The 25751-nt window shown below is 35.4% G+C and overlaps 2 protein-coding genes across 3 annotated transcripts; one reads left to right on the top strand and one right to left on the bottom strand.

The window, feature by feature from the left end:
• Positions 1-235: 235 nt before the first annotated feature.
• Positions 236-10770, bottom strand: Fam229b (family with sequence similarity 229 member B). Of its 2 annotated transcripts, none has more exons than XM_048353937.1 (4): positions 10632-10770; positions 2719-2877; positions 1632-1770; positions 236-457 (listed from the first exon to the last, which is right to left on the bottom strand). In XM_048353937.1, exons 3-4 carry the CDS (start codon positions 1754-1756, stop codon positions 340-342), a joined length of 243 nt encoding a protein of 80 aa, XP_048209894.1. In that variant the 5' UTR covers positions 1757-1770; positions 2719-2877; positions 10632-10770; the 3' UTR covers positions 236-339. The 2 variants fall into 2 exon arrangements, with proteins under 2 accessions (XP_048209894.1, XP_048209895.1); XM_048353938.1 differs by having other exon boundaries at positions 2776-2877.
• A 15-nt stretch (positions 10771-10785) lies between these two features.
• On the top strand, positions 10786-25736 carry Tube1 (tubulin epsilon 1). Its single transcript, XM_048353936.1, has 12 exons — positions 10786-10899; positions 11007-11080; positions 11867-11919; positions 13118-13175; positions 16263-16378; positions 17485-17606; positions 20573-20760; positions 20977-21152; positions 22168-22308; positions 23529-23669; positions 24278-24452; positions 24693-25736. Exons 1-12 carry the CDS (start codon positions 10875-10877, stop codon positions 24849-24851), a joined length of 1428 nt encoding a protein of 475 aa, XP_048209893.1. The 5' UTR covers positions 10786-10874; the 3' UTR covers positions 24852-25736.
• Positions 25737-25751: the final 15 nt, after the last annotated feature.

Genomic DNA, 25751 nt, shown 5'->3' with positions numbered 1-25751 from the left:
TAACAATTCAATAACAACAGTGATAGCAATAATTTTGAAAAATCACAGGTCCCCCTGATTGATAAGTAGGGCTTCATCTCGAATTCTTGGTATTATCTACTGTGGGCAAGATATGTTTTAGATACTTTCTACTTATGAAACATGATTCTGTCTTATCAATCATAACTAATAGTTTATCATTATGTAACTACATTTCTGTTGGGTTGTTTTTTGTAAAAAATTAAACCGTGCAACTTTGTCATCATCCAACAGTGTTGCCACTTTATTTGTTTACCAGATCATACTGGCCATTACCCTTGACCCTAGTCAACCCTTGACCGAAGACTTAATGACAGATGACTATTTCGGATGCATTTCCTTGCTGCTTTGTGCAGGTGGCTTCCGCATTGTTGCATAGACAGTGATGGGGACATCAGTTATTGTAAGGCAATGACTTCCCGGGCATCTTCGGAGTTGCCTGATGAACAAATGACAGATAGAGTGTTAAAGTTTCAGTATATGTCCAACTGCTTAAAATCACTCTGAAATCTTTGAATATCACAAAATTCCTGTAACATAGAATTGCTGATGAAGCAGACCTTCTAGGCTTACATACAAAACAAATTGTGGTCCTTGCCATGGATTGAGCAATAGAAAGTTCATAAATATAAAAATAATTTTCCAGATGTTCATTCTGAAAGATATTCAGTGATTGCTGGCAGGCAACACTGCAGTTATAAGCACAAGTAATAACACTGTGGCAATTTGTTCATAGAGACACTTTAATGTCACTCTGGGTGAGTGATTTTAAAATTAGAGTATTTGTGGAGAAAAAAAAATTAGCAGATTATTCTTCACAGTGTTGAAATGTTGATAAGATCCCAGGTTTGAAATAGCCCTTAAATGGCACCTAGTCCAAAAGCACATCCAGCATCTGGGTTTCCTTTCCAACACTCCCACCAAATACTCAACCAGCCTCAAATATTTCTAAAGAGAAGGAGCTCATTACCTCCCTAAGTAGCCTATTTCATCCTTGAATAACTAATTTCAAAATCCCTACCTTATTAAGCTCATATCTATGTCTCAAAATCTCTAAGCCATAACAAGGCTGGTATTTACTGGTTTGCTATGATAAATGGCAGAAAAAGTGAAACAAATCCTATTATAGTTTTTTTGTCTCTTTTCAAAAATGATGTAATAGACTCTTTTTGCTGTGTATTAATCTCTTTCAGCAGAGATCCAGTCAGTCAAAATTACACTAATCCTGAGGTTTAAATACTTTGCTATTCATATTTGTAGACTTATGCCTAGTTCTGTAGACGTATAACAACTTTAAAGATTTTCTTGAATGTTGTCTAATCTTGAAACTATCAACAGCAACAAAAATATATCTAGCTAAAAATTTACCTCACAGATGAGAAAGAGACAGCAGACTGGTCTAGACTTACAGAGATATAAATACACTCTGTTTAAAAAAAACTAAACAATAAAAGAAAACCACTAACCCTGATCCTCATAAATAATAGTTTTATCACAGCAGTATTTGAATTCCTGGTGTTTTTTTTCTTGCCTAGACTAAATCTCAGCTAAAGCTTATACTCATGATAACCAATACTTATCTCTTCAGCTGTCAAAAAGAAATGAACTATCACCTATTTGGCGATGTCTCCTTCCTGTTACAGGCAGCACTGGAACTCAGGCCCGATTCTAGCCCGATTGAAGAGTCTCCTCCTTCCACTGGAAATCTCCTTGGCTGGGTCCCAAACCGAAAAGGCATAATTCACTGAAAACCTAGGTTCAAAATGTAAAATCATGGAGAGTTTATCTTCAAAGAGTGACATGAAATTTTAATGTTCTATCATCCACAAACATTTTGAAAAATAACACGTTAAGATATCTAGGAAAGTACAAGATACCGTATTCCACACTAAGTATTAGTTTGTGTTTCACTTTTGTTGAGAAGGCTTCTATACATTTTATTATCTAATTTTATAGCACCTTTCATTTGTTTTAGAACAATCATTATCAGTCTAATCCAGCATTTCTCCTCCATGATACTAGTGTGACATTTCGGACATTACTCTTCTCCAAGATGGAGAAGGGCAAGCTGTCTTGTGACACGCAGGGTGTTCTGTAGTATGCATACAGGATATATCATCAATATCCTTCTACAAAACATCTCACTACAGTGCTAAGCACTCCCAACTAGGAGGGAAAGGCAAAATACCTCTCTAATGTTTTCACCACTGCTTCCTGTCTGTCTTTGTCACCACTAACTCCTTAATACCTAGATGAGTTTTTAGCACACAGTGGGCATTTATTTAATAACTCTCCCTTGAATAAATGTCCTCAAAGGATATGAAACATGAAAAACATCTTAACACTATCTCATATATTTAGTAATCTATGCCTACAAAGTAAATGTTTATTGGTGGTAATAATAAAACCAAATTATTAAGGTTTAAGAGTTTGAATAACATATTTTGTAGAGCATGTTAGTTATCTAGGACAAAAAAGATTTTAGAAGAGATGACATTGATCATGATGCATTGTACTCATAAATAGATATGTTTAATTGATTAGTACAATTAAAGGTAATTTAAATTAATTTTTAAAACAAGACATACATTTTGCTCAATAATGATATTTTAACACCAGAATAAACAATGGCTTAATGTAATTATCTAACTGTGGAGGTACTAAGTTACAGTCAATTTGATCAAGGAAACATATACTTACCAAAATAGGCCGAGTCTGATTCCTGTAGAGATGAATAAATCAATTGCTTCTACTGACCTTCCATAGAAAGCTGAATTTGCCAAAGGGATGATGATAAAATGTTCCAGTGCTACCCGGAAATTATGACATCAGAAGATTCTTTCCATAGCTTCCTACCTGCTAAAGAATCAAATGTCTCCATTCATAACTAGCAACAAGATGAAACTTGGATAAAAATTTTAATCTCTAAGGCTGTTGTTTCTTTAAGAGCTTTATTCTATAACTACCTTCTTTTCTAATAGTAAACATTTTAATCTATGAATGAATACCTGTAGCCTCCTCCATCAGCACAAACTTTCCCTGGTAATTTTCTTAATATTCTATTTTCCTCATCTCTTATCTCCCAAATCTTCCCTTAACAATTCAAATTAATCCAAACTATCTAGGTCATCATCCAACTTCAATATCCCTCACCTCAAACCAAATTTCTTTTTTTACTTGTTCAATAACTGATGTTATAGAAAAAAGTTAAAAATCATTTCAAGGTGGAATTACATTGTATAAGTGACAATAGCATGGATAATAAGTACAAATGACAGTGATGTTATCACTACAACGTAGCCTTAAGAAATATTCACTTTTGACCAATAAATAGGTTTAATTTTTGTATAGGACAATTATTGGAGCTTTATTTTTTATTTTAAATTTTATTGTAAAGGTGATGTACAGAGGGTTACAGTTACATAAGTCAGGTAATGAGAATATTTCTTTATGAACAGTGTTGCCCCTCTCCCTCATTTTTGCCCAGTCCCCACCCAAAGCTGTATAGTTCCTTTCCAACATCATGTCTAGTGAGTATCACTGTATTATTTTTCTATTTCTTTAAGACTGCCTTAAACTCCTAAATGGCATTTGAAAGAAGGGAGAATACATCTTGTACACTGTCATTATTCTGGTTTCTTATCCCTGAATTTCTTCTCTGTCAGTCTGTCACCTTAGCCTGTCTCTGGTCCGCTGCTCTTCTCCCAGCAAGTTCTTTACTTCTACATGCACAGCTTATACTAATGTTCACTATCTTCCCTACCTACTTGAATTATTAGATTTACCACATAAGCCAGAACATTGCTTTCCAACTAGCCAGTTTTACAACTTACAAAGCTAATGACTAAAGTGCTAAATGTCAGTAAGTAGCTTTCACTTGATTAAATTCTTTACTACTACCTACATATTACACTAAGTTCCCACTGCTGTGTTTCATGATTTGTGTTACGAAAAAGTTGACATTCCACTTAAGAATTTATTTTACATAAAATCTTACCTCTAGACCTTCAAGGGTGCTATCTGTGAATAAGTTGATCAAAATTTTAGCTTAGAGAAATACAGGTTTCACTTATTGTGTCATAATAAGACAAATCACTGCTGGTCATTGTTAGCTAATGCATGGTTAGGACATAAGCATTTGTTCCTTAATATGGTTAATAAATATTTAATGGTTGGACATGAAACATGAGTGCAAAAATAAAGTGGGGTTGACTTCAGATGTGGTATACATTTTGACACCCTCTTAGCAATGAAATTCTGAAACACTACAAGTTTATCTAAAATGGTATTACAATTGCAAAGTAAAAAATGTTAGATTTTTCAAGGAAAATATTTAACTTGTTACTAGTTTAAATGTGTTCATTTTGCACAAATTCTGCCAAGTTTCTTCAATGGGTGGTACAATGCAACCAAACAGTAGGTTTATACGATGAGTAATAATACAGTCAAAGACAGTGTGACTTGACTCCACAGTAGATTTGTACAAAGCAATGGTAAATAAATGAAGTTTAAATGATGGATAGTGAAATCTCTAAATATGTTCTTTTAAATTATCATAAGCCCTGAAATAATCATCTTTCAATTGTCATGATATAAATTCGTGATGTGCAGAAAAAGTAATACGTGAACTAGTCATATCCTAAAAACATTCATTGAGACTTCAACAAATAATTTTCTGAGAATCCACCAAGAGCCATGTATGTGCTAAATTATAAAAATAGAAGACAAAGAAAAAACACAATTTTTGCTATAGTGGAGTTTACAGGTCAGAATAAGATATTTTTAAGACTATGCTATCAAATCTAAATCTAAAGGGTGAGTAGACACTAATAAGGTAAAAATGAGGGAGAGGCAAAGACATGAAAACAGATGAAACAGTATATGCAAGTATATCAAGTCAATATAGACAGAACAAAAAAAGATCTTGAAGGTCACCATCCACACAGCTGGCCTAAGAGATAAGTAAAGTCCTAACTATGTAGGAACATGAATCAGAGTTAAGTAGGCTTTATCATATGAGCAAAGGAACCTGTAAAATAACTTAAATTTTCAAGAAATGTATTTAGGTTTCACAAGTTTTCTCCATTAATTTGCCGTCCCAATCTTTACTCTTATCTGCTTACTTTGGGTTTTAAATTGCTTTCCTTTTCCTAGTTCCTTAAAAGGACATGTAGTCACTGATTTTCTTTTCTAGTCATTTAATTTTGTAAAGTTCTAGCAAAGCATTATTTTCATTACACAGACTAAGAATTTGTCTTTTAGTTTTCTCAGCCAAAAATTTCCCTTTTAAGAAAAAGGCATATAAAATGTTCAACGTATTGTCATATTTTCTTTGACCCATGAGCTATTTACAATCTTCTTGTTTCATCTTTAAACACTTAGGAACACTCTATTTTTCTTTTATTTATTTCTAATTCAATTTTATTTTGGTCAGACAACATTCTTTGTATGATGTGGAACATTTTAAATTGAGACTTGTTTTATGCCTAGAATATAAGCTCCTTTACTAAATGTCCCATGTGCATCTTTTGATGTTAATTAGGTGTTCCGCGTAAGTAGTTACTAGAGTTGTTTGATGCTTCTATTTTCTTCACAGTTGTTTGATTACTGAAGTAGCCATGCAGAAGTCTCCAACTATAATCATGAATTTATTTACTTTCCTTTCTCTTCTGATAACTTTTGCTTCATGTAGGTTCTCAGCTGTTATTTTATGCATATTCCATATAGTGATATCCTCTTCATATATTGACACCTTTATTATTGTGAATTATCTTTTATCATTGTGAATTATCTTTGTCCGTTGTGAACTATTCTTTCCTTTGAAATCTAAAGTTTCCATATCTACTCTCTATTGGCTACAGTGGTGAATGTATTTTTCTTATTATTTGATTTTTATATGTATGTATATTTGTTGTATACCTAAAGTGGTCTCTTATAAATAGTATGTAGTTGAATCTGATTACTTTTGTCTTTTAAATTATGTTTTCATTATTTGAATTGACAGGTAAGTTTGGATAGAAATCTTCCATCTTGCTATTTATATGTTCTTTGTGTCATAAATTCATTCTTTTTCCTTATTGTTCTGTTCTTTTGGTCTGAATATATTTTATGAATCTCTTAAACTGTTTTCTGTGCCTCCTTGGGCTTTCACTTTTTATATCTTCATGGTAACTGCCCTCAAATGACATCACCACTTCAGTATACTAAAAGAACCTGACAAGAATATACTCCATTTCCTTCTCTTGCCATTCATGAATTTGCACATATTTTACTTCTACTTATACTAGAAATATGAACAATTTTAGGATAATTTTTCTGAGAGGCCTTCTATATTTACCTGTATATGTATCATTTTCTAGTACTTTAGTCTTCTTGAATAGGTTCAGATTTTCACCTAACATCATTTGCCTTTTGCCTAAAAGTTTTCCCTAAACAGAACTGATCTGATTCATTCAGTTTTTATAACTTTTTGGTTTTGAACAATACAGTATTTCCACTGTGTACAGCTTGTACTTTGGAACTTGTATTTTTCTGGTTTTTAAGTACTTTTCATGTTTTGCTCTATTGGCTGGTATTGTTTCCAACAAGAAGTCTGATCTCTTTCCATTTTTCTCCATCTATAGTATTTTATCTACTCACCGATTGTTTATTTTTTGCCAGTCCTGGGTCTTGAACTCGGGGCCTCACCACTGTCCCTGGCTTCCCTTTGCTTGAGCTGCAGTGTCCCTTACAGCTTTTTCTGTGGTGCTGAGGAATAGAACCCAGGGCTTCATGCATGGTAGGCAAGCACTCTACCACTAAACCACATTCCCGGCCCACTACTCACTGATTGTAAGATTGGTTTTTTACCATTCATACTAAGCAATTTGACTATAACATAGCTGTTATAGTTTCCATCTTTTTTCTTGTGCCCTAGGGTCACTGAACTTCTTGCATCTGTGGGCTCATGTTGATTGCATTTGGCAATTCCTCAGCCATTTCTTCAAGTACTTTTTCTTCCTTGTTTTAACTCAAATTATGTGTTTATTGAAGTGCTTCTATTTGTCCCAAGCTCACTTTTTTTCAATTTTTGTTCTTCATTTTAGTTTCTACTGCTATATCTTTAAATCTTTTGCTCTATTATGGCAAACCAGAAAATCTTCTCTTTATTTCATATTATACAGTGTGCTTTTTGTCCTTAAGAAGACCAGTTTGGATCTGTTGGATTTTTTTCATTTCTTCTTCATTTGTCCATGCCACCATCTCCCATCTTTAATATATGGTGTGTATTTATAACAGTTGGATGTTTGGGAGTTGAGTTTTTCGTTTTTTTTCCCCAGTCCTGGGACTTGAACTCAGGGCCTGAGCACTGTCCCTGAGCTTCTTTTGCTCAAGACTATCACTCTACCACTTGAGCCACAGTGCCACTTCTGTTTTTTCCTGTTTATGTGGTACTGAGGAATCAAACCCAGGGCTTCATGCATGCTAGGTAAGCACTCTACCACTAGACCACATTCCCAAGCAGGGGTTGAGGGTTTGGGGGCATTCTTTACTAATTCTTTCATTTGTGCCATTTCTTGTTCTGCTTTTTTGCTGACTGAATTCTCTCATTATTGGGTTCATCTATGGGCATCCGGAAATGTTTATTTGAATGTCAGACGTGTAATATTTATATTGTTGAATTTTTTTTTATTTTTAGTCCTCTAAAGTGCTAAGTAACATAAAAATAAATAATAAGATTAAAATGATTTTATTTTTAGTCCTCACAAGTATTTTTTAATTTTACATTTTTCTAATTTTATAAATAGCTTGGTTCTTTGGAAGTTTGGTTTTTATTTCTTCTTAGTCTAGACCAATAGTAGCCTTCTATATAGGGCTAACTTATATCTATTATTTAAACAAAACTCAATGTCCCATAGATTATAAGAAATCTCCACCCAAGATATTGGGAAGGTGAATTAGACTCAGCCCTGTGTGAACCTAGGAAGATTTTGCCTACTACAGTCTTAAGTATTTCCCACACATGCATACACCAATCAACATTGACATCTTGAGGTTGGTTGTTATCACAGTATTATAAAGTTTATCCTGATTTGTATAGACTCAGATCTAGACAGGGACATTAATAAGAAAACCTAGAATATAAGTCATTATCTCAGCAATAGTTAATAAGAAAACTTGTTGAAAGCTTAAAGGATAATGATGCATACTAATTCAGTGACAAACAATTGGGAGGAAAACCTTGGAAAAATTGATAATCTAGGAAGCAGATAAATTTACTAAAACACTGGAGGAGGAGATTAGAAAACATAATGTGAATTACTGTCAAGTGACAGAAGAAATAACTCAGAATAAGCACTGTGTAAGCAAGTAATAATGAAAATTTATAGAGTACTTAAAAATTCAAATTATATTTCAATGCAAATTTGGAAGGTGGCAGAAGTACATTTTCTCTGCTGTTCTATTTCATGTATACTTACTAATCTTACATTGAGCCTTGTCTCCTGCCTTTGTATTATCTTCTAATAACTTTAATATATTTTTATCTTTTGTCTCAACACTCTCTGTGACTGTTTCAAAATCTTTCTGTACATTATTAATTTGATTTTTCATCTCTGTAGTCTGCTCCTTCACACTTTTAGAAATTACTTTTTGCTTGGACTGGTAAGAGATCCTCATGATCTCTACCCACCAAGTAACTAAGATTACAGATGCAAGCTACCATAGCCAGCCTAAGACTTAAGTTATTTCCCATGCATGACTTCTGGAATCTAATAACTGCAACAGGTTAGAGCTCTGAAAGGCAAGCATACCAGATGAACTGGCACCAAAATTCACTGACACAGATATATCATGGCCTACAAGTGTCCATGTTTTATGAATTTCACAGGTGCCAGACTTTGGGACCTCATGAAGATCTAAAGTGTCTGACTGCAGCTCAGACTCCAAGTTTACCAAGAGGCAGTTAAAGCTAAATCTAGCAAATAAAACTTTCTTGATTAAAAGCTGCCTAGAAATTCTCAAGAATCACAAGTACTAATGTGAAAAACACACAAATAGAATTATGGGAAAGCACTGGGAGCTAGTGGCTCATGCTTGTAATCCTAACTACTCAGGAGGCTGAGATCTGAGGATCTTGGTTCAAAGCCAACCTAGGCAGGAAAGTCCATGAGACTCTTGTCTCCGATAAACTACTCAGAAAAAGCCAGAAGTAGCTCAAGTGGTAGAGCACTATCCCTGAGCCAAAAGAGGCTTAGGGACACTGCCTAGGCCCTGAGTTCAAGCCCCAGGACTGGGGGGGGGGAGGGAGGGGGGAGAGGGAGTGTGAGAATACTTTTATAAAGTACCTAACAAGTTATAATCATTCTGTTCCTTAATTTAAGCAGTCATTTTTTTTATGGTCACTAGAATCCAGAGAAAACCAATTACACTTGTACAATCCTTGAGGAAATCTTTTCTTCATCACCCTTCCTAACTTAATCTGTAGGGCTCATGGTGTTTACTCTCTACTGGAGAGAAATCTCATGACTTCATTCTAAGCAGTGTTTTGATAACTTGTTTTTTGTTATAGACATGGGGGAGGGGGAGGGGGAAAGGGAGGGGGAGGGGGAAGAGGGGGGAGAAGGGGGGGAGAGAGAGGGAAAAAGAGAGAGGGAGAGAGAGAGGGAGAGAGAGAGGGAGAGGAGAGAGAGAGAAAGAGAATTATGGGAAAGATTTAGCAACATAAACCCATTGCAATTTTAAACTTACTAGTTACTAGAAAAAGTAGTGACAAATATTGTTTGTTCTGATGGGAAATAATGTGTTCTAATCATTTGAATTACTGTGTTTCATATTATCTCACATAAAAAACATATATACCTTTATATTAAATGCAGAAAGTTTCTTAGAGTATTTTTCCAAGTGTTTGTGGGAAATATTAACTTCATTAAGGAAGTATTTGAGCTCTTAAAATCTGGCCTTATATGTTCAATAAAAAAATAATGTCTTTTTATGTAATTGACAATTATAAGACATTAGAGATTTTCAGGAATGCCTGACTTTTCAAAGTTTTCTTCCTCTATCCTCTTTAAAGATTGTGTATGCAATGGTTATGTTATAAATCCCTCTGTTCATGAGATTTCTATTAACTAGGCCCTTGAATTTTATGGGACTGTCACTACCACACAATATTTTAATTCACAGTCTGAATATTTTATGTGTGTGTTTTCGATTATAATGTACATTTGTTGGGAGCTGGATCTATTCTTAATTTCTTTTGAATGTGGTGGAGAAGTAAATTTGGGAGAGCATAGGGTATTCAACAGACAATTGGATTTCTAAATGTAGCTTTGTGAGAGCGCACCTAGTTGTTAGTGGCATCTCGGTCTATTGATCTGGGGTTTGTGCTCATCCGATGAGCAGTTTTGGTTTTCCATTAGCACAAAAGATCGACATGCTTTGCTTGCCTTTAAAACAAAGGCCTCGTTTAACAGGAGCACTGAGGTGAGCCTAGCATGAAATGAGTGAAGGAAACCTGACCCACCACCCAGAGGATTGAGATGTGAACCAAGACTAAACCTCTGATAATTCACGAACAGTCGTAAAGACACAAATTCAAAAAAAAAAAAAAAATCACTCCAAAGCCGAATTACCCGTCAGTTACCGCGGCCTCCAGAGCTGCCGTTGCTCAAAGATGTTCACAAGGCAGCTCAGGTTTGCGGCTCAGAGGCCCGGTCGCTAGGGTAACGGCGAGACGCCACTGCGCTTGCGCGACCTCTCGACGTAAGCAAGGCAGCCTGGGCCTCTAGAAGTGCTTCGCGACGGCAGCGACTTACGGCAGCAGCGTGACTTACGGCTTCCCCCTTTGTGCTACCCAGTACTGGTAGTCTGGAGGGATGACCCAGTCAGTGGTCGTCCAGGGTGAGCTCTGTCCCCGGGGCTCAGGGACGCGATTGCGGCGGGCCGTAGATCTCAGTTGTCTTGTTTCGTATCTAATGTCAGATTCTCTCTCTCTTCCCTGGTCTCAGTCGGCCAATGCGGAAACCAGATTGGCTGCTGCTTTTGGGACCTGGCACTGAGGGAGCACGCCTCTGTCAATCAGGTAGGTCGCCCCGCACCCATCGCCCCGGTGACCGCCCTGGGAGCCAAAGAGGCCCCAGCTAGGCCTTGGTCTGGCCGATATGCTTTGTGTGGGATCTTCTCAGTAGAAAACGTCAGAGGCTCTGGGCACTGGTGCTCCACGCCTGTGATCCCAACCCTCAGGAGGCTGAGATGGAGGATCACGGTTCGAAGCCAGCAGGAAAGTGCGTGAGACCCTGATCTCCAGTTGACTACCAAAAAGGCCAGAGTTGGAGCTGTGGCTCAAGTGGTACAGCTTCAGTCTTGAACAGAAAAGCCCGCGAACAGTGTTGAGAGCCAGAGTTCAAGTCCGAAGACCGACACAGAGACAAAGACGGTGACAGAGACAGAGAACAGTTTGCCTAATTCTCAGTGGTCATCTTATTAGTGTTCTTGTGAAAACCACAGAGGTGGAGTGTGTGAGAATACTTTTATAAAGTACCTAACAAGCTATAATCATTCTGTTCCTTAATTTAAGCAGTCATTTTTTTATGGTCACTAGAATCCAGAGAAAACCAATTACACTTGTTGTACAATCCTTGAGGAAATCTTTTCTTCATCACCCTTCCTAACTTAATCTGTAGGGCTCATGGTGCTTACTCTTTTCTGGAGAGAACAATCAAGACTTCATTCTAAGCAGTGTTCTGATAACTTGCTTTTTGTTATAGACATATTTGCCATTCCAGTATTGTGGAATTGTTAGAACTGAACAGTAGGAAACTTTGGAAAAGAATCAAAATTTATATGATTTATTTTTCTTTCTTTTTAGAAAGGCATTTATGATGAGGCCATAAGCAGCTTCTTTAGGAATGTAGATACCAGGTAAGATGGGGTTAAAATCTATCATAAAATACAATCACCCTTTCTTTTCTTGTCCTCAGATTGAAGAGAATTCTTCAAAAGATTACAGTTGGAGCCATGAAGATGTCTAGCTTTTTTGTTTTTCTCATTGAAAATATTTTACATTATATCATTGTAGCAGAACGAAGTCCTTTTTCAGATTTTATTAAAAGAACTCTTTAGTGTGTGTGTTTTTTTTGGTACTGGGGATCAAACCCAGGATGCTGTACTTGCTAGGCAAGCACTTTGCCACCGAGCTACCTCCCAGCCCTAAAGTAGTTTCTTTAACCTTGATAAGTTTTACTAAAGGAAAGCTGAACTTTTCCCTGAGATATCATGTGATTGCATCTAGTAATGGCTAGCTCTTGATAAGTTACTTTTCTCCCATCAAAGTACTTGTTGTGTGTCTAGGATGTCCTAAAAAGGAGAAAAGCTGTTGTGTAACTGCTTACAATAAAGATTACTTTGTATGTGTGTGTTCATACTAAGGCTTGAACTGAAAGCCTAGGTGTTATCCATTCGCTTTTTCTTTCAAGGCTGACACTACCAATTGAGCCACAGCTTTACTGTTTCAGTATATGTGTACCATAAGCACTTAACTTATTTTGAAGGTAAGATTCAGGATAAGATCTCAAGGAAAGAACAGTCACAGACATTCAATGGTGTATAACTGGTGTAACAGTTGATGTGTGTTTGTAAACCTCATTAAAGGTGGCTTTAATAATTAAGGTGTCCTTATCCAGGAATCTGGAAATCAGATGATTTGGTATTAGAAAAGTCTCTCAAGGACCTAGGTACTGTATGTAATTTATCTAACCTTAGTACATTGACTATTTGTACTCATATTTATTGTCTCATGATTATAAAACAACGTCTCCAGGAATCATATCTACATCATACTTAAGGCAGGAAAAAGGAAGAAGGTTAACATCAATTGTGTATCTGGTCCTTTTTATGAGAAAATCCTGCTTCCCTTTCATCTCATTGGCTAAAGTCAGATTGTATGGTCAGCCTAAGTATGAATCAGCTTTTAAGTCACAGACAAGGAAGAAGTTAAGAATGACCTACCACATCTAACCTATAACCACCCTTGATATATAAATATAAGTTAACATTTACACGCTGAATGTTAAGAGATTTGTAGTAGATCTTAATGACCTTTTCTCATTTTATCTTTCAGAGTGGTTGGTGATGGTGGCAGTATATCCTGGGGAAAAATACGTTCTTTAAAAGCACGAGTAAGATACATATGTTTGGATTCTTACATTGGCAAGAGCTAGCATCCCAATCCAAATTTTAGAGAAAAAGAGAATGTCATTTCCTAGACTACTCTTGATTAGAACCTTTTTCTACCACCATTTCAGGATGAGAGGTGAAGGAAACAGTTTTAGGAAATAATCAATTGGTATAGATTTTTCTCCTCAGGAGCTATTGGTATTTTATGTGGCTAGAATCACTGATGAGTCTAAGCTTCACAAGACAAGTTGGTGCATGATTTCTCCACTGGGTCCAGTAATCTTAGGCTAACAAGCCAATACTCAGAATTTTATGTGAAATGTGAATCCTATGTTACACTTATGAAGAAGCCAGAAGGTTGTTACTGTATGGGTCTAGAAGAAAATACAAAAAACAGTTGTGACTCCAGACCTCAGATACCTAAATAAGAAATGCAGAAAACACTCTCAAAATATAATTAACTTGTAAAGGAAAAATAAACCAAGGACTTGATGTGACTAAAACAGAATTGGAAACATTGTACACTGTGTTAAGGTTTTAATACTGATTAAATGATGACTCTGGCAAAACTTACATCAGGAGGGGCATAAGCCTTGTCAGATAGACAAGGGTAACATTTAGTTTTCCACACAGAATCTCTAATTTTTTTTCTTTTATAATCTTTTTATTTATTTATTTATTTATTTTTGGTTATTCATGGAGCTTGAACTTGTGATCTGGGTGCTGTCCCTGGGCTCTTTTGCTAAAGGCTAACTCTACCACTTTGGGCCACAGCCCCACTTCCTGTTTTCTGGTACTTAATTGAAAATAAATTTCTCAGGAACTATCCTGCCTAAGCTATCTTTGAACCATGATCCTCAGATCTCAGTCTCCTGAGTAGCTAGAATTATAGGCATAAGCAACCAGCACCCAGCCTCATGATCTTACACAGCCTCTAGTAATACATCTTGTTAAGTCCCTCTTATGGTTAGATGTTGAAGATAGCTTTAAGGTAAGTATTGTATGCTGTCAGAAATATTCTGCAAGATCACTAAAATTGCTATTTTATAACTATACAGTTCTATATATGCAAACATACAACTATGTAAATATGTTTATGTATGTAGTATGTAATATACATATGTTTACATATATAGTAACAGTATATAAGGAAAACATAACATACATTTTTGTGAGTTACTGCTATAATTATATAGTAAAGTAGCATAGCTAATTATACAAATTAATTCAACAGCATTTATATATGTATAAATTATAACTCCATCTTACACAGTATTCTGAAATATCAAAATTCGATTGTTTCCCTTTCATTTGAACAGTCAGACATAGAGTTTAGTGGTTAAAATTCTGCTGCTAGGCTATTTGGATTTGAGTTACCATTTGCCAGCTGTGTAATCACAGTCAGTCATTTCATGTTTAGGGCTTCTGGATCCTCATGTGTTTTTAGGCCCTGCCAGAAAACTATACAAACAAAGTTGTGTGAAGTGGTTCCCCCACATATAAGATATTTAGGACAGTAACTTATAGTAATTGCTTCATGTTTTGTGGTCAGAACTAAAGCCCATAAAATAGGCATTTCTCCGTGACGCTCATTCTCAATTTACAGTATACACTGAGGTTCTTTCTTCTTTCCGCCCCCCCCCCACTTTCTTTTTTGTGTTTGTACTGATGAAGAGGGCTTGAACCCAACACATGGGCATTTTCCCTGAACTTTTTTGTTTAAGGCTAGCACTCTACCGCTTGAGACACAGTTCCACTACCAGCTTTTTGCTGGTTAATCAGGGATAAGAGTCTCACGGTCTGCTCTGCCCAGTTTGGCTTTGAATCACAATCCTTAGATCTCAGCCACCTGGGATTACAGGTGTAAGCCACCAATGCCCAACCATTTTAGCTTTATTTATTACATAATCTTGCTGAATGACACAGTCTCTCAAATGTGTTAGTGCTGATGTACAAATGTGTGCCACCATACCCATAAATCTAGTGATGTTTTGTTCATTGGGGGAGAGAAAGGGGGCTTCTAGGGGGTGCTACGGATTGACCCCAAAGACATCACACTTAGGCCTCACATATGTTAAATATGTATCCTACCATTGAGCTACTACTACCCCAACCCTTGTAGTGGAGAATATGGAAGGTAAAGTACAAAGAAATGGGGGAGAAGGCCACATACTCTGCTATCTTTCCATAGTTAATGGTATTTGTCTCTTGGTAATATAAATTAATCCCCCATGTCAAGGAAGTTGTGGTAATGAATTAGGTTGTGAGTTACTTGGAAGAAAGGAACCAGTTGTCATACGTGTCATCTATCTAGTGCCCTGTTTTTGCACATAATAATAAATTGACGTGTTTTTGTGTTTTTTTGGCCAGTCCTGGGCCTTGGACTCAGGGCCTGAGCACTGTCCCTGGCTTCCTTTTGCTCAAGGCTAGCACTCTGCCACTTGAGCCACAGTGCCACTTCTGGCCGTTTTCTATATATGTGGTGCTGGGGAATCGAACCCAGGGCTTCATGTATACGAGGCAAGCACTCTTGCCACTAGGCCATATCCCCAACCCCATAAATTGACTTTTAAGTGGGCAGTTTTTTGCTATATTCATGAAAAAAATAGCATAATGTTTATAGTAAGAAAATGCATTCGTACTATCTACATTTATTGAGAACTTTATCTTGTTTTCTAGATTTCTACGCCTTTGTTAGAGATTCTTATTACTGGGTTCTTACTCTTCCCCCACACGCACATTCATGTGCACTTACACACATACACACGCAAACTTAGAGTAGGATACAAGAGTTTAGAATCCATTTTTAATTGGATTTCACCTTTAGATTGGAGTGAAATTTTTAATTCTTAGAACAGATTCTATATAAAGATTTTGATTAATTTTAAAGAACAGCACACCTACAGTTCATAAATTCTTTTGATAGCAGATGCCTGTAATCCAATGCTCAGGAAGCTGTGGCAAGAAGATCGTGAATCTGAGGCCAGCTTAGGCTATTTGCAAGTCCCTGTATCAAAAAAAAAATTTTTTTTTCATTTACAGAGAAAGCATTCTAAAAGAAAGTACATACATCAATTTTGTTTCTCCAGGCTGTCTTGATTGACATGGAAGAAGGGGTCGTGAATGAAATTCTTCAGGGACCGTTGAGAGATGTATTTGATAGCAAACAGCTTATTACTGATATTTCTGGCTCAGGAAATAATTGGTGAGGAGAATTTCCTGAATATAACTATTGAATATCATTGAAAAAATGGAACATTCTTTTCTTATTCTCATAGATCCTGTTAACAAAAGCAGGATGTGCCACACATGCAGCCCTAGCTTGACAGGCCTAGTTTCCTTAATAAGTGAGCATTTCTCAGTGCTTGGAAGCACCTGTGTTTATTCTCACTCCTAGTTCTAATATTTTGGAAAAAAAGATGAATCACAAAATTTTGATTTGCTAACTTTGTAAATTCTTATAGAACAGTAAATGATGTCAGTACTTGAACTTTTTAAAATATTATTTGACTTTCTCAAATCCTCCAAATTAGTTAGATGTAATAGAATTGATAAAATAAGACCTGTGTCCTGTCTTTCAAGCTAAGCCTGAGGCTGTTTGGGCTTTTCCATATATAATAATCTCTTCTCATTAACAACCAAGAAAACTCCCACAGGGATCATTTAAGTATTCATGGTGAAACAGTTTTTGTAGCTTGTGATTTGCAATCTCATATTTATTATTTTAACTATTTATTATGCTTTTTGGAACTTGTGAGTTCTACCTAACTTCATATAATGGGAAGAATCATTATTTTATAATTCATGTTACCACATAAATTATAATTAATAGTTGCAAATTTGAGCAACCCAAAAACCTTGCACAGAATCTCATGAATATCAGTTGTGTAACATCTGCCATTTCATCTAGTGAAATGGGCCATACTTTCCTATTTGAAATGAGACTAGTTTACTTTATTCTTTTTTATTTCCTTGTCTTGATAAATTACCTTATCCTGTTTTTTTTTTTAATATACAAATTCACTGCAGTTCAGAGTTTACATGGAAACAAGAATAAACCATGAACTGAAAAGATGAGCTAAAAGTAGAAAACAACAGTTTAATACCTGTTACTAATGGGTTTTGTATCAGCACAATTCAGGTCTATCTAGTACCTATAGTATATCTGATTGGATGACATGAAATAAGTACAGATTTTACTTAGCCCAATTACTGACTGTACTTGTTCATCTTTTTTCTTAATTTTATTTAGGGCAGAAATAATTGACTCAATAAGTGAAAACGTGTTTTAATTTATATTCTGTTTTTCAGGGCTGTTGGTCACAAAGTGTTTGGCAGTCTTTACAAAGAACAGATTCTAGAAAAACTCAGGAAGTCGGCCGAGCACTGTGATTGCTTGCAGTGTTTCTTTATAATACACTCCATGGGAGGAGGTAAAGGCACTTGCTCATTTGCTAATGGCGGTGTTAAAATGCAAGTAGGAGTTCATTCTGCACACATATGTTTCCATACCTGCTTACAATCTATGTCTATGATTTAATGTTTGCACACGATAACTTTTTATCTTAAAAAAATTTGGTAAATCTGAGGCACTATTGCCTTTTTTTTCTTAATTCAAGTCCTTATTTAAGTTTCAAGAAAACTGTTGGAAATTTTATTTCTTCTTCCTTAATTTTTCTTTATGAAATTTTCAGCCCCATTCCTATATGTGCAAGCTTTTGAGGAATGTTTACTGTCTCTTCAGAGCTTGCTTGTTCTGTCCCTACATATGCACATTAGCATGTTCTAGGATGCTTGTCAAGTCTCAATACCTTTTTTTTTTTTTTTTTTAAGTCCTGGGGCTTGAACTCAGGGCCAAAGCACTGTACCTGGCTCCTTTTTGCTCAAGGCTAGCACTCTGCCACTTGAGCCACAGTGCCACTTCTGGCTTTTTCTATATGTGTGGTGCTGAGGAATCGAACCCAGTGCTGCTTATATACGAGGCAAGCACTTTGGCCACTAGGCCATATTCCCAGCCCACTCAGTACCTTTCTTTAACCACCTTCCAGCCTTTCTCTTCTCCACAAGAGCAGAAAAGAGTAAAAGAAATTTCTCCTTTAGTCATTTCTTACATGGTAATTAACTGACTGGAGTAGAAATGTATGAAAAGCACTATTTTCCACATAGAAGCTGTAACTCAAAACCGAAGTATATTCTCCCTTGTTCTGTGAAATAAAAGCAATAAAATTTGCTGATTTTAAGATAGGTATAACAAGACTTAAAGAAATTGCCACACTTATTTTCTCCAACCTGGATTTTAAGGTTTTAAATTTTAGCCCCATCACCTGGGAGTCAGAGTTTGGAAAGATTATGATTTGAGAACAGCCTAGGCAAAAAGTTAACAAGACCCAGCTCAACAAATAGGCATGGTTGTGCATGCCTGCTAGCTATGCAGTAAGCCCAGAGTTGGCCAAAAAGCAACTGTGCAAAAGTATGGACCTTACCTGAAAATAACCCAAAGCAAAAATGATTTGCAGTATGGTTGAGAGATCCTCAGTTTAAACCTGTGTCCTACCCCCCCCCAAAAAAAAAAGATTTTCATAAGTTTTAAGACAAACCTTTTTTACTCACTGTCATAGCATTTTTAAATTAGTTATAATTGCTGTGTAAAACATCATAATCTATTAACTAGGAAGCAAATTATCATCTTACTAGTAATAATTAGCCTGCACATTTTAGTATGTTTGCAGAAGACAATTTAATATACAACGAAAAAACTTTTCCAGTAGCTCAGAAAAATATACTTTAGTCATAATTCACTGAAAGTGGGGAAATAAGTAAACTTATCATATCTATTGCATTTCCTTACAGGTAATCAGGTTACAGGCTTGTTTTATTTTTGCTTTTGTTTGTTTTGCTAGTATAGGGCCTCAAACTCTCACTTGGCAGGTGCTCTCCCGTTTCAGCAGTGCTTCCAGTCTATTTTTGCTAGTTATTTTGGAGATCTTTGAGACTTCTGCTCAGACTACCATCAAACCTGATCCTCCAGCTCATGCTTCCTGAGTAGTTAGGATTATAAGCATGAGTCACTAGTACCCAACTTCTTGGTTGTTCATAACATCTCCTTCCATATATTTTCTGCGTCTGTGAAAGTATGTGAGTATATTTTCACATAAATGAGGCCATATATATTATTCTGTAATTGCATGTTTTTGTCAAATGTTTCCATCTCAGCTCTCACTGAATTAAATAGTGTGATATATATCACATATATATGTATGTATGTATATATATATATATATATATACTGTTTAGTTATTACTAACTGCTGTCACGGAGTATCTAGTACATACATATTTCATTTGTGCCACTATAATAGGCAATATTCCTAGAAAGGAAGTTGGGATCAAAGAATATGCATGTTTTAAATATTGATTGGTGTTATTAATATGTCTTTCTATGGTATTGCACTAATTCAATATGATTAGCAACAGTGTATACTCTTATCATTAAGAATTACCTGAAATGTCTTCCTCACTTTCATTATTTAGCTCCCCTTCCCATCATTACCACAGCCAATTCTAGGGACTAAATTCAGGACCTAGCAATTAGTAGGCAAGCTCCACTACTTGAGCCATGCATGCCCAGTCCCGCATCATAGCTTTTTAATATTTATTTGCATGGATTAGAGCATTGGTTTTCTATTTTTTAAGCAGAATAGTAAGAAATACATTTTATAGTACAATGCAGCATGCATGAGTACAGGAGCATACCCACCCTGAAACTATGTGTGACACATTGATAGTTTGAACTGCTTCATTTAAGAAAACCTCAGTCTTTTAGGTTTGGTAGCACACCAGCTTAGAGGATTCTAGATAAACCCTTGTAGGTTTCTGAATTTGCATAAACATAATGTTATGAATCAGAAAGTTATCTTTAATGAAATCCCTAGTTTCTGCTTTTAACTAACATTTCATATTTGAAAATTTTATAAATTTGAGATAGACTTTCTCAGTTGTTAACAATTTTAACTGTTTACATTACTTAATGGCATGGTTTATTTCATCATTAAAATTATGTGTAGAGTACTCCAAAGCTGTTCAAGATCGTATTTTTTTTCAAGACACTTGAAGATTACTCAGACTCCATATTATCTTCATAGGCTTTTTCACTGTTGTGTCAGATCTTTTAGCATCAAATGAATTAAATTTGGAAAAGAATGAAATCTAGAAAGTCATCCTAGAGAAGTCAGGACTTTCAGCCTGACCTCCCATGCCTTTCTCATTTCCTTATCTAAAATTTCATTATCATAAGTCATGGGAGCAAGTTGAAAATTACATCTGCAAATAAAACATTTCAAGTTCTTCACAATTATATTCTGAATCATTTATCCTTTGGTTTTTGAAATTGTATTCCTCAGGAACAGGATCTGGACTTGGCACATCTCTTTTAACGATGCTGAAAGATGAATTCCCAGAAGTATACAGATTTGTGACTTCCATTTATCCTTCGAATGAGGATGATGTCATAACCTCACCTTATAATAGCATGTTAGCAATGAAGGAACTGAATGAGCATGCAGACTGTGTGTTGCCCATTGACAATCAAGTAAGGAATAACCTTAGTACTTAGGGATACATTTTATATGCATTTAATTCTCTATTATGCTTATATATTTTTGTGAAAGACTTTGTTCACTTTTTAGTCTTCATCTTAAAAAAAATAAGTTTAAATTGTTTTTCTTTCTCTTCTGTCCTTCCTAGGAAAATATCCCTAAGTACACTCTTCTTAAAAGATTCTTTCCCAATATTTTTCTCTCAAAAGTCTTTATTTGACATCATTAGCAAAATTGACCTCATGGTGAGTTCTGGAAAGCTGGGTACAATTGTGAAGCCAAAGAGTCTGATTACTTCAAATGCTGAGGCTTTAAAAAAGAGACACAAGAAGCCCTTTGATGCAATGAACAACATTGTAGCAAATTTGCTACTCAATTTAACAAGGTAATTCTTCAGTTAAAACAGCAGGCAAAAACATCACTTTGTTTTTGATGGTGTTTTAAATTTTTGTATAGTAGCATTTTTTTTTTTCTTTTTAGTACGAGGTATTGAACCCAGAGTGTCAGGTAGACTAGATAAACTCTGTACCACTTTGTTAAACCCTAACCCACTTTTTATTCTGAATTGTAGGAGCTTCTTTATATGTTATTTTGTCTCATATTTTTATCTGTTGGAGCAATAGATCAGAGTTTTAATGCCTGTGACTACAAAGCAGCATTTTTGTAATTCTGTGGAATTAATAAGTGTACAATGGTAAGCAGTTTTGTAGTATATTTTGACTAAACAATTAAATTGGCTTTTTTTTCTGTAGACTTTCTTTTAAACCAACTAATCTATGTTTTTTCAACCAAAAGGTTTCTGTGACTTGAGTCTCGAGTATTTCATGGGCACTATTAATTTTAATATTAAGTTTCTACAATTATCGAATAATTATTGACCTGTGTTTAAATCAACATAAACTCTGTTGAAAACATCTGTATTTTGAAAGTTTAGTAGATTTCTGGTTACATAAATACAGAAATAAGAATTGCTATCATATGTTACATTTTTTTTCAAATTTTTATTATCAAACTGATGTACAGAGAGGTTACAGTTTCATACGTTAGGCATTGGATACATTTCTTGTACTGTTTGTTACCTTGTCCCTCATACCCCCCCCCCTCCTCCCTCTTTCCCTCCCCCCCCCCCTGCCACGGAGGTGTTCAGTTCACTTACACCAAACAGTTTTGTAAGCATTGCTTTTGTAGTTGTTTGTCCTTTTTTACCCTGTGTCTCTCAACATATGTTACATTTTAATTATCACTATACACAATTGTTTATGATAGTGTTTCAGAAATACAAAAAAATAATATTCCACACTAAATATTATATGAAAGAAAATGCCAGCTGAATAAATCAACTTAAATTCAAAGTGTATAAAGTTAATATCGTTCTCTTTGTTTTTGTCTTATTCTCTTAGCTCTGCAAGGTTTGAAGGGTCCCTTAATATGGACCTTAATGAAATCAGCATGAATTTAGTTCCTTTTCCTCAACTTCATTATCTTACATCAAGCCTGACCCCTCTGTATACACTGGCAGATGTCAACATTCCTCCTCGAAGGTAATATGTAAAGGAATTCTAATGTCTTAAGAACATGAAGTTCTATTTTAAAGCAAAAATAAATCTTTTTTAGTTTATATTAACTGGTCATTAATCATTTTATTTGTGAGAAATATATAAAATAGAATTGAGAACTGCCATTTCTTCATGTGTATATGTGTGTATACATCTTATAGCATTAAACTTAGAGCAAATGACTTTTCATCTTTTTCTTATCTGTAAAAATGGAACAGTACTTTTCACATGTGCTTCTTAACTAACAATGGGTTTTCGTATGGTAGCTATTGTTCTAAACACCTGCTTCTGGAGTTTTATGTGTCTGTTTTGAGCATAAAGTTAACATCAGTTTAACAAAAAAAAAACAAGATGATTTTAAAAGATGCTCTTAGAATATAATTCAATGATGATAAGCTTGCTTGCACAGTTGAAAATTGTCCTGCCAAATAGGAAGGTGAAAACTAAAGATTTCTTTTTAATAAAGTTTCAACACGATAACAATTGTCTGCTTTAGTGATACTCTTGGGAGCAAGTAACCAGTTATACCAACTAATAGGTAGGATTCGTTTCTCTATTGGATCCTATTGATCGTTATACTGAAACAGCATACACAATGTAGGATGTGTTGGTCACTGTATCCACCCAGCACATTAGTATTTTTAAGAAGAGTGAGAACTTTTTAACATGGACCCCAAATGTATTTTGATGGCAAACTAATTACTATAGTTTAGACATTTTATATATCATATTTTCTCTCACTCTCTTTCTGTGAGTGTGTGTGTGTGTGTGTTTCTGTGTTTCTTGGTCCTAGAGCTTGAACTCAGGGCCTGAACACTGTCCCTGAGCTTTTGTGCTCAAGGCTAGCTCTCTACCACTTGAGCCACTTTTAGCTCTTTTGGGGGTAAGAGTCTCACAGACTTTCCTGCCCAGGCTGGCTTAGACAGCTCTCAGCCTCCTGAGGAGCTAGGATTACAGGTGTGAGTAACCAGGCCCTAGCAGCACTTTTCTAGTCATAGGAATCTGTGGTATAGATTTGTTTTGGATTATACGGTATCACCAAAAGTTTATAAAACTTTGAAATAGTGGGCCCAATAACTGTGTTGTAGTCTTTATGCCATTTAGGGATTTGATTGATTTTGTTTGGTTTTGTTTCTGCTCTCATGTAGACATTCCAAAGGCTGCCATATCAATGTGTCTTTTTATCTTACTATTGCCTGTTCTAGGTTGGATCAGATGTTTTCAGATGCTTTCAGTAAAGATCACCAGTTAATTCGAGGAGACCCCAGACACAGTCTCTACCTTGCCTGTGCCCTCATGGTTAGAGGAAATGTACAGATTTCAGACCTTCGCCGAAATATTGAAAGGTTTGATTTCTCTTTTTCAAAGTGATTTATGTCTACTTAAGACAATGGAACTTGTTAGGTAAGACAGCCTGTCTTCAAATATAGTAATGCCACTTCCTAAAGTGTGACCTTGGGCAAGCTACTTAACCTTTCTGTGCCTTGTTGTTTTCAAGTGTAAAATAGAAATAATAGTATAGTGTTATTTATGAATATTAAGTGATATATAAATGATTTTATTTTCTGAACATATCCAAAAAATTACAGCTTTTACATACCTTTTATGTGTATATTTTGGTATTTGGCAGACTATTTTTAGAAAAACTATTCTTTTGAATTAAAAAGAGAAAATTATGTCTTTATTTCCTTTCATTTCCAGTCTTAAGTAACATGTTTCTAGGTTTTTAAACCCCTCCATAGCCAATTTAATACCTTTAAGTTACTATTAAATGACTCTTAGTTCACTATCACATTGTTACATGGTGCTGATGTAAAATAGGTCATTTAGATTATAAACTTAGTTGATAATTAGACTGATACCATCACTAGTGTCCCTTAACTAATGTGGGATGCCATATTATGGTAGACATTTTCAGTGCCTTAGTTCTTACCTTTAAATTTCTGTGTCTCAGATTAAAACCTGCCCTGCAGTTTGTCTCCTGGAATCAAGAAGGCTGGAAGACCAGCCTATGTTCAGTGCCTCCTGTGGGCCACTCACATTCATTATTAGCTTTAGCAAATAACACATGTGTGAAACCAACCTTCATGGAGCTGAGAGACAGGTTCATGAGGCTATACAAGAAAAAGGTAACCACATACTTCTATAACTGTGTTTTGGCTAAGATGTAGTAACACCGTAACAAGCCAGGATTGACCTTGTCTACCATATTTGCTATTCTGATAATAACGGAAGAGGAGGGACTTACACTACCTTTAAATAGGAAGTTGCCTGAGTTTATAGGATTTGGATAGAATATTTATTTTACTCAAGTTCTAATTTCCCATTATAAAGTTCCTGAGATATGTTATCGGTCGGTTCATTTTCAGGCTCATCTCCATCACTATCTACAAGTTGAAGGGATAGAGGAAAGCTGCTTCTTAGAGGCTGTGTCGTCTTTGTCAGCCCTCATACAGGAGTACAACCAACTGGACACTACAAGGAGCATGCCAGTGCAGGATGTACCACGGCTAAGTGTAGCTGTGTGACAGAGCCAAAAAAATACTGCTGTTCCTTTTTCCTACTCTCACACTGTATTCCTCACCTTACTACTGCTGCATGTCTGTGACTCAGAATGCCCAGTTGGTTTTTATTTTATCAGGAAGCATTTTGTCTTCAAAGGGCCTCCTGTTTGACCAGAATTTGTTGATAATGCTTGTGTGTGAAATGGGTGGAGTCCCACCACCTTCACCCCATATTGTGTCAAAAATCAAGAGAATAGAGTTCCTGAACAGTTTACTTTATTGAGAGCCTTGTATTTAGATTTTTATACACAGATAATTTTGTCTTTGATTAAAAATACATTTAAAATAATATTTTTATTTATAACTTATATTGTGATATATTTTCCACATAATTCCACTAACTTTTCAGGGATTTTTTTCCCTTTTGTACTCAAAAGTATCATAATGTAAACATTGTGTATTTATACTAAATTATTTTTAAATAGCTTTCCTGTCAAATCACTTGGTTTTGTAATAAACAGTTTAAAAACATTTTAAATGCCACTTGTTGCAACTGTTTTGAATGCCATCATTTATATAAATGAGCAGAATATTACTAACCTTAATACCTTCTTCCATCTCTATCATGAAATTGTTCCAGTTAATATATTCTCTAGACTGACTCTTTAATAACATTTGAATCACATTTCAGACACATTAGGTTCATTTACCTCATAAGGAAATAAGTTTTAGAAACAATTTCTTTTAAGTTTCTTTCCTTTGCAAAGCAATGATACTGTTCTTGGTCTTTATCTTGGAAATTAGTTTATTATTTGGGACAAAAACTTCTAGATCAAAGATATTGAGAGTAATCCAGAAGTTCATTCTCTCCTTCCCAGAAGAAATTTTAGCTAATATCTTCTATGGTATACTTTACCACCATTA

Source organism: Perognathus longimembris, chromosome 9, assembly GCF_023159225.1.
Source record: "Perognathus longimembris pacificus isolate PPM17 chromosome 9, ASM2315922v1, whole genome shotgun sequence".
NCBI lineage: Eukaryota > Metazoa > Chordata > Mammalia > Rodentia > Heteromyidae > Perognathus > Perognathus longimembris.
This window is presented reverse-complemented; position numbering and strand designations above follow the sequence as displayed.

Coding starts and splice junctions, on each gene's coding strand:
- Fam229b (XM_048353937.1), bottom strand. CDS start 1,756: ATGCCTTTTCGGTTTGGGACCCAGCCAAGGAGATTTCCAGTGGAAGGA. Junction 458..1,631: donor AAGGAGACATCGCCAAATAG/GTGATAGTTCAT, acceptor TTTGTTCATCAG/GCAACTCCGAAGATGCCCGG.
- Tube1 (XM_048353936.1), top strand. CDS start 10,875: ATGACCCAGTCAGTGGTCGTCCAGG. Junction 20,761..20,976: donor TGTTGCCCATTGACAATCAA/GTAAGGAATAAC, acceptor TTCTCTCAAAAG/TCTTTATTTGACATCATTAG. Junction 23,670..24,277: donor CTTCGCCGAAATATTGAAAG/GTTTGATTTCTC, acceptor TCTGTGTCTCAG/ATTAAAACCTGCCCTGCAGT.